Source organism: Microtus ochrogaster, linkage group LG4 (assembly GCF_000317375.1).
Source record: "Microtus ochrogaster isolate Prairie Vole_2 linkage group LG4, MicOch1.0, whole genome shotgun sequence".
Classification (NCBI taxonomy): Eukaryota; Metazoa; Chordata; class Mammalia; order Rodentia; family Cricetidae; genus Microtus; species Microtus ochrogaster.
Window position 1 is genome coordinate 63959601 of NC_022030.1, and position 9198 is coordinate 63968798.

The 9198-nt window shown below is 47.4% G+C and overlaps 2 protein-coding genes across 5 annotated transcripts in view; one reads left to right on the forward strand and one right to left on the reverse strand.

Annotated features, from left to right (window-relative positions):
* Usp40 (ubiquitin specific peptidase 40) overlaps positions 1 to 4520 on the forward strand; it is an 85699-nt gene extending 81179 nt beyond the window's left edge. Inside the window, exons 31-33 of one of the 3 annotated variants that reach the window (XR_003378179.1) lie at positions 400 to 494; positions 2273 to 2701; positions 4443 to 4506. Coding sequence is in view for 2 of the 3 variants with exons in the window: in XM_026786255.1 (XP_026642056.1) it covers positions 400 to 494; positions 2273 to 2384 (207 nt within the window). In the remaining variant the exon portion in view is untranslated. Of the gene's footprint in view, positions 1 to 399; positions 495 to 2272; positions 3803 to 4442 lie in introns of those variants that run through there. The other 2 variants (XM_026786255.1, XM_005361725.3) reach the window with 2 other exon arrangements.
* The window catches only part of Dgkd (diacylglycerol kinase delta), a 100714-nt gene continuing 96017 nt past the window's right edge, over positions 4502 to 9198 (reverse strand). Inside the window, exons 28-30 of one of the 2 annotated variants that reach the window (XM_005361728.2) lie at positions 8927 to 9044; positions 7581 to 7711; positions 6160 to 6555 (exon numbers count right to left, since the gene is read on the reverse strand). In XM_005361728.2, coding sequence (XP_005361785.1) covers positions 6466 to 6555; positions 7581 to 7711; positions 8927 to 9044 — 339 coding nt within the window. In that variant the 3' untranslated portion in view covers positions 6160 to 6465. Of the gene's footprint in view, positions 6556 to 7580; positions 7712 to 8926; positions 9045 to 9198 lie in introns of both variants that reach the window. The other variant, XM_026786257.1, reaches the window with a different exon arrangement.

Sequence of the window (9198 nt, forward strand, 5' to 3'; positions counted from 1 at the left end):
CAGAGAGGCCAGGGGAGGATGTTGTGTATCCTGCTCTAGCATTTTGCACTTATTCTTTCACTGAACTGGTGGCCAGCAAGCCATGTCTGACTTTTTCCACATAGTTTCTGGAGACTGGAATTTAGGTTCTCATGCTTGAACCACAAGTACTTTTACCTGCTAAGCCTTCCTCCCAGCTATAGGAAGGGCAGAACAGACTCTAAAAGTTATCTTCTGATCTCCACACATTCTGTGGCATGCATATACACACACATGCAAATATTGACTGAAAAAAAAGTCTTAAGAGTTTTTCAAAAATCAGTTAAGTCTGAGTATCTTGTTAATTTGAATATTTTACTACATGCCTGTTTTAAATGTAGGCACGACTGAAAACTTGGTCTTTATTGTTCTGAAATGTAGAATCTCCTGTTTGATGATGATGATGACTTCAGCACAATCAGAGATGACATTGGAAAGGAAAACCAAAAGCAGCTGGCTTTGGGGAAAAAGAAAAGGTAACTCTGAAACTTGGCCAGGCCCCACTCAAAGGCCACCAGGAATGAAACCTGGCATTCTTACTGCCCTTTCAGACATGTCATCTGATCTTCTGCAGGGCCTTAGTTGTCACCCAACAGTGCATGGAACGTTGTGAATTGGTCTTGCTGCTACTGTGTCCTGTGTTCAGCCAGGCACACCCCATTTGCATGCTACTGGAATGGCTGTGTCCTTACAGCCAGCACTGCTTCCCACTTTGTCCATCTTATTTTTTGAGACTTGATGTTATTATAGGCTTCCAGATTCAAAAGCTATCAATGGGCTCATTATGAGCTCACCTGCATAGTCAGTATCATTGTTACCTACACACCCTCTCAGAGCATGCCTGCTCTTCACTGGCAGCCCATCACAAATGGGATTTTGGCACTCTGCTGCCAAATGCAGGTGAACCTCAAAGTAACTGGTGGCAAAGATACTAGCTTATCTGTAGAGCATGTCTCTGTGAGTGTGATGGCTGGGTCAAATGCTAGGGCTACTGGTGTAAACAGACCTGCTAGTAGGAAAGCCAACAAGCTAATAAAAACATAGATTAAAAAGTATGAGCAGACAATTCACAGAAGGGAAGTGCAGACAACTTGTCAGCATACAGAAAATGCTTAACTAAGTTCATTCATTAACAAAATGTCAATTAAAACCACTACACATTTCAGCATTGCTGAAATGATGCCACCCTGGAAAGAAGACAGTGCCTGGTACAGTGGCCCGGCTGGAGGTATAGAGCTGGAACACCACTTAGAGGTGCTTTCCACTACTGAGGAGCACATACTTGTCACACAGCAGTACCCTCAGAAACTCACTTTTCGCAGACACTGCAGAAAGGAGTGCCAAATTATAGTTGTATCAAAGAGTTCCACAATATCCCAGAATGGAGTATAACAAAGATAAACTCACAGTAAAGGTAGTGATCCACAGTCCACATAGTGCTGGGAACTGAAACCAAATCTGGCAGAAAAAAAAGAGCACTTATAGTGCATGAGATCACACCCAAAGTGGGCCAGTATTTTAAAGACTATTGACCGAAGGAGTTCCCACAACACACTGTAGCTTGAACTCAGCCTTAGCACGAGTCAGTCACGGGAGTCACCTGCAGAGGGCATGTGCAGTATGAATGACAGACCAGCAGCCACAGTGTCATGATTTTGTGTTGGGAGTCACAGTGAAGACTGGTCTGCTACGTGGTGAGAGTGGTAGTTACCTGGGGACAGGGACTGAGGGAGCAAAATAGAGATGCCTGAACTGTCACATAAGTGTGTGGTTATGATTTGGGAACACTGTGAATGTTAATTTCCAACCTAAAATGTGCAGAAGAAAAGGGTTACTCTGTTGAATGTTTAGCCAGGGATGTGGGGAACTACCTTCTCACAGGGATGGCATGAGAGTGAACTGGGGTCCTCAGGTGTGCAGTTTGAAAACATCTGTCCAACTTGCAAACCCTGTTCTACCTTGAGCACTAGTATCAGGAATTCATCTGGGAGCCATTCTAAGTACCCTCGGCACAGGGGCTGGAGAGATGCTCTTGACTGCTTTTGCACAGGACCTAGCTTCAGTTCCCAGCACCCACATGCTGGCTCACACAATATATAACCCGTTTCAGGGTAACCAGTGCCCTCTTCTGACTTCCACAGGCACCAGGCATGCAGACAAAACACTCATATACATATAAAAATAAATCTTAAAAAAAAAAAAATAGGCCCCTCACCCATGACTGTGTATCAGTGACACCCTCTGTCTCCCACAGCCGAGAAGTCCTACGTGCACAGAGCAGTGATGTGTTCTCCAGTGCAGGGATGGTCACTCGGCCCCGGGGACCAGAAGCTTCTCTGTCCATCCATGTTGCGAGCTTCAGATAGCCCCTGCATCCGTATGTACTGTACTCCAGATAGAACCACTCTATCAATTCCATGACATAGTTTATGGTGGAAAAGCTGGTTGACTCCATAGCCAATGATATCAAGTCTTCGGCTTTGCAACAGACAAAGGGATGACATTTCTCAGACCAAGCAAGAGTACCTGATCACCATTTCTGCAACACAGCAGCTGCAGAGCTGGCCCAGACCCAGACACTGTGCCAGTCAGTATGGCATCCCAAACCTGGCCCCAGTAGCCTCTTTCCAAAAAATGTACTCCAGGACAATGGCAAGTTGCTCAAAGAGGACAAATCTGATAGGTAAGACACATAGTCAATTACTTACACTCTTGAAGTGACCAGTAAGTCATCTAAAGCTGAAGCTGCAAAGAAAGGGTATGTGTGTCCTGAATTCATACTTGGTTCCAGCCTTCATCATAGCATGTGCCTCTTCTTGGGCCAAGTTCAAAGTAGGACTCTTAAGACAGCTGTGCAGGAAGAGCCAAGTATGGACTCATGGCTAAGGCTGACGTTCCCTTGGTGTGGTGTTTACCACCTATAGCCTGGCAAGAGGCAGGGCATTACAGAAGCCTAGCACAACAAATCCAGGTTCCCAGTTGTCCTGAGCAAGCTGAGGCCTTTTCCTTCTCAGTCAGTACAGGTAAATAGTTCATCTAAGAGATCTGGTATTCATGTACTGTAACTAATACACTATCAAAACAGCATCTGTTACTGAACTGGCAGGTTTGGGACTCTTGGCTGACTTAGTCTATGACAGCACTCCTAAGAGGAGTTGTCAGGGTCTCAGCTTCTCACCAGCTCTTACATGTCTTCATGTAAGAGAACTAAGGTAGGAAGAGACGGGGTTTAAAAAGTAACTCTGGCCTGGACTTCAGCTGTCCCTTGCTGGCTAGTTTTTCACATTCTGGTATAGCCATGTTGGCTTCTCTGTGGTGCTGACACTCAGCAGGTAAACTGTTTTTCCTTCATCTTCTCAACACCATTTGCCAGAGTCAGTGTCATTTTAGGTGACCATTTGTGCTGAAGCACTTGTATCAAAGATGTTGGACTTGGACTAGTGACCATGTCTTTGTAGCTACACACCAAGGGGTTCCAGGAGACCCAAACAGTAAACATTACTTGACTATACCTGAGCCCTCTGGGTAATGGCTACTGTTTCTTGTACTGTAACTGACATAGCTCCTTAGTTTGTCCTTTCAACCCAGCTTCTGGCACAGTACTGATGTACAAGCTGAGACACTTTGCTTATGTCTTGAGCCAGAGGCTCCCTGACTCTAAGTACCTGGAGGAGCCAGAAGACATGTCTCAAGTGCTGGCTGCAGCCCAAGCCTGTTGACGGGCCTTTCTATTTGGTTGGTTTTTGTTTGTTTTCTTTTTAATTGGGAGATAGAATAGGCTAAATGGGGGGGGGGGACGACTAAGACTTTATTAAAGAAAAATAAACCATTTTTAAAGTTGCAGTCCTTGGTTCTGTCATACACTGACTGCTTTATGTTCTGCTGCTTGAAGAGACCTTGTATGCTCCAGCATACTTCAGACACTCAACAAACATGGCTTATATTAGAAATACTGCTTTCAGAATAAGTATATTTTGGCTTAAAATAAATCTAGACTCGTGGTTAAGTATTTTGGTAGAAACTGGCTGTCACATAGCTCTGCTCACTATTCTGGGAACAGGATCTGGCCAGGGCCAAAGTGGTACCAAGAATTTCCTGTTCATCTAAAACTGTGGTTTCATACCTGCTAGCTTCCCTTTAGATCAGACTTAACTATGAGGGACTCAATGGTGGCAGAATCTTCACACTGCCTAAGGGAACATAAGCAGCTCCCTCTTTTAAGGTCAGTAAGCCAAACATCGGTGTATGGAAGTGATTCACTGCACCTTGACAAGAAGCATGAATAGCTGCTGCAGTCCACCAGCTGAGACATCTGCACTAACTGACTTTTTTGTTGCTAATGACTAACCCAGGGCTGTGCTGACTGAACAGCCCATCCAACCCCCACCCCCACCCCAATGCAATGACTCTATTTTGCTTTATAGCTACTTTTCAGAGCAGCAAGCAACTGTCAGAGCACAGGAATGAGGACAGGAATGCTGACTGTGGAAGATCAAAAACAGGCTTGTTTTTATTATACACAGAAGAACTTATTTACAACTCTTTGATGCGGACTATGTACATAACAATACAAGAGGCATCTGCTCCAGGTGATCACTATAAATTAAGATTATAAATATGAAGGTTAGCCCCACCTACAGACACAAAACCTTTTCTCCAATTCCCCAGGGATCTTTCCTTCTCTCCCTCTCTAAACAGACTGGACCTCTCACTTCTTGTTGACTATATAACACTGCTGCTTTGGTCACTGACAACTGATTCCCAGCACCTCTTACCCAAATGCAATGCTTTCTCAAGAGGCCACTGAAGACTTGAGTGTTGCCCTCAGTTGCTTTTCCTCCTCCACCAACCTAAGTTTCAGTTGATCTGTCACAGGCTCTATGACTTCTCGAAGGTCAGATGATCCATACCTTCACATTCCAGATTGAAAGGTGACACTGTTTTCATTCAGGGCTGCTTTCATGGAGGCACCAAGGTCCACAGGCAGACCAGAGATTTTTGTAACGGATCCCACAGATAACTGGCAGTTGCTTTGGTGGAACTCTAGGCCTAGGGCACAGTGCAGCAGGAATTGCACTGTAGGCTCTCCATTCTCCACTCTACTGGCCAGGGCTCTCGGCTGTCCCTCAATGAAGGGAAGATGACCAAGGCATCTGCAGAACAAGCAGCACTTCAACCCTGCCTCCTTGGCAGCCCCCACCCAGAGTCCAACTCAGCACTTTCTTCTCATGTCGGATGGAAGAGCACTGGCAGAGTTCGTCTCTGGCTGAGGACAACAACCCAGCAGCCCTCCTGCCAAGGCTGAGCTAAAGTCCTTTCCAGCTGGTATACAAGTCCCTGTTGAGGATTGCCATCTCTGAAGGTGGGGAAAAGGGTTAAGTCAGTGGCAATGAAGGCCAAGGGCATCCCCACCTAGGAACTACCCGTTGAGAGTATAGTCTGGGTCTTGTGGAGCTTTTGCCACCAACAGTACCACCTGCTGTTTCAGAGCCAATTCTGCCCAGCAAGATAATGGCAGGGCAGCAGCAATGTGAGCTATGGTTAGAGTCCTCACAGACACATGAGAAGTCACTACAGAGCCTGAGACTCTAGGCCACCTGAGGTGGACCCCAGACTGCCCCTAACAACTATTCATTCTCCCATGGCATACGTTGTTTCCAGCACTAGGAAGCTTGGTCTCCACCATAATGCTGAGCTAGTGTAAACTCATCCTTGTCTGCCGAGACTGGACTGCAGACACCTCTAGCATCCTAAGCAGATACAGGGACTGTCCACATGCTCATAGCCTGAGGCCTGGACTAAGCAGGAGGGCTTTCCTTTCCTCCTTCACAGATTATAGGCCTGGAAACATATCCCTGTCACTTTCAAATCAGGAAAGTACATAACCTCTGTTTTTAAAAATTAAAATTTGTGAACAAAAGGGACAGAAGCAGTGGGTGGCCTTTGCGGGGCTGCTGTGAAGAACCACAGAGTGGCTGTCAGGCACAGAGAACATTCTGGTGAGGACCACTGAGGCTGGACCCAACTCTGCTTCTGAGACCTAGTAGAGGTGGAGATGGTACTGCCTAGTGTAACCAATAAAGGACACTGGAAAGGAGTACACAGGACAATCTGAGCATGTGGCCCAGGTAAGAAGGTTCTGCAGAGGTGCCAGATGCTGGAAGGTCAGGCTTCACCATATTCCCTGTGGCCCACAAGGCAGGTCAGCAAGAGCCACAAGTGGATTAACACAGTCTTCCCCGAATGACTGCAACTAAGAAAAGTATTCTCAAAGGTAGCTATGTTGGTATGTTCAAGACTCCAAAGCTGTAGCCAACAGGCATCAGACTTCCTGTCACTAACAAAGGGAATAGCACCATGAGAAAGGCCAGGGGCTGAGTGGTGGCAGTATCCTCCCTGGGCCTCAGTCTCGGGAGGAGTGGAGGATGCAGGCAGAGAATGCAGAGGCTAGACCTCGGCGGCAGGGGAGCTCCGGCTCAGCTCCTTGATCCCACAAAGGATCCTCTTCATGTGGCCCACTTTGGTCACGCCGAGGTCCTGCAACAGAGAAGTCAGGCAACATGGATACCAGGAAGAGGGCTTAGGCCAGAGGCTTTATAGATTGGCTGCCGCAACAAGTTTTTTCAGTCTCTTTTTCGAATACAAATGCGGAAAATATCAGCAGATGAAATAGGAAGGAATTGGCACAAACGTCAGTCATGCAGATACCCAACATGTGGCTCCTGTGCTCTACAAAAACTGCTGTCGTGAAGGACAGCCAGCAGACAAAGAACAGAGGCCTGACAGCAAGTGGGTGGCAGGTAGCTTTCTGCCACCTTGGGACAAACCAGAAACAAAGCCCAGAAGACAGCACTTTAAGGCCACACAGGCCAGGGCTTGGCTATGTAAGTAGAGTGCAATGGGTGCAGACCTGACCACACATGCACAGGGAGAGGAAGATGAGCAGTCTGACCCTCCTTCCTGGGCTTGAAAAAACCAACTCTTCCATCTTCACTCCTTATGGAACACAGTAGGACCCACCAGCCACTGGGACCTAGAGCTTGTCAGCTGAACCTGTGACCACGGGGCTGCATGCCCTAGTTTTTTTTTTGTTTTTTTTTTTTTTGTTTTTTTGTTTTGTTTTGTTTTTTTTGTTTTGTTTTTCGAGACAGGGCTTCTCTGTGGTTGTGGAGCCTGTCCTGGAACTAGCTCTGTAGACCAGGCTGGTCTCGAACTCACAGAGATCCGCCTGCCTCTGCCTCCCGAGTGCTGGGATTAAAGGTGTGCGCCACCATTGCCCGGCATGCCCTAGTTTCTAATGTTAGAATAGTACCTTCATAATGTGGCTAAGAAAAGCAAGGCTTTCCCCCAATGTGTCTGCACCTGGCCTTGCTTATCTGTGTCAAAGGATTGTCACCATTGATAAAGGCAAGGACCATGGTCAACCTGAGGTACAGAAACAAGTCCACGAACTGTGTGATGACTGGTGATGCTAGGATGCGGCCAGGTCAGGGAAGAGGACATAGCTGAAAGGAGTGTGTAAAAGCCCAGGTGTGGGTTCTAGGAAGACACCTGTGAAGTACCTTGAGGTCCCTCCGCTCCAGATGCAGGAGCTCAGAGCCCCGGATGTCGTGCCGCGTGAAGATGTCCTTATACTCACAGAGACTGAGGTGCTCCAGCCAGGCAGCAACCTCCTCTGTCCCCCAGAGGTGAACTGTCAGAGACGGAAAAGCACGAGTGCAGTGAATGCTCAGAGCCCAGCAGTGCTACCCAAGATGCCTCCAGCAACCAGCACCCAAGACACCTAGCAGTGCTACCCAAGATGCCTCCAGCAACCAGCACCCAAGACACCTAGCAGTGCTACCCAAGATGCCTCCAGCAACCAGCACCCAAGACACCTAGCAGTGCTACCCAAGATGCCTCCAGCAACCAGCACCCAAGACACCCAGCAGTGGCACCCAAGATGTCCCCAGAAGCTAGAACCCATCACCTAACCACAGGCACTGTGCTCCAGCAGTGCGGAGGAGATAGAGCCACCCTCCTCTGAGGGACATGCACTGCAGGAGTGCTGGCTACTCCTGCCAGGTGGGTCACCAGCCTTTTGGATACCTCTTAAGTTCCAGAGGCATTAAACACCACCAAACACAATGGGAACATCTTGGTGACTAAAGCCAGCATTTTTTCCAGCTTCCAGAGGAGCTCACAGCTGGAGCACTACAGGGAGACATGCAGAGATTGAGGCCATGCAGAGTCAGATCCACCATCATTCACATAAACCCAATTCTAGACAAACATGCAAAGATGAAAAATCAAACAGGAGCTGCCCTGAGTGGTGACAGATGCCACACCAAATCGAGTCCTGGCCCCCAAAGGTGCCAGACACAGCCACAGTGCTCTGGGCTGACCACTGAGATACATTTTAATCCCCAATTTACTGATCCAAGGGGAGATCAGTAAATGTCCTTTAGCACCATTTCCTATTGATTTGCCAGACTTAGGAACCTGGATCAGTGAGTCAATTAAATGGGAATCAGCAGCCTGCCAGAAGGAGCAGACATAGAGGACCCCAGCAGTCTGAGTTTTGTGTCTCCAAGTTTGTCTTGTCATTTCTGTTGTCGTCCTCCCTACCTCAAGCCCCCAAATTCAGAGTAAGCAGGTCAGCTCAGTTGCCCATCACCCCACAGTCTCCATGGAAGGTGCACTTGAGCAGGGCATATCAGTCAGTATCCAAACATAGAGAAAGGAAGCAAGCAAGGTTTGGTCTTGTAGCTACAAGACAGACTAGTGCAGCCAATGTGACTAGGGATCATAGCACAAGGACCAAAGGGAAGAGTCTCAAGGCTGAGGAGAAAAGCAGAGACCAGGAGAACTGAGCCAGGACAGCTGGCATTGACAGCCAGAGAGAGACACGAAGGAGAGAGGCAGGTACCAGGGGCTCCTAGGCTACTGTGAACTTCTTTGTTCTTATTATTTTTCTCCTTTTTAAACTTGGTCACGAGGCGGAATTTACCACTGCGGCTGCGTTTAGAAAGATCCAGCATCACATTCTGTTGGAGAGAGTAGGAAGCACTGAGAATGAGGAACTCATTTGCTAAGACCAAATCTATACTTGGGGGTTGCGGGTAGGAAGAAACATGTTCATTAAATGTTTTACTCTCTCATACATTTCTTTGGGTGACTCTTTTTTTTTTTTTTTTTTTT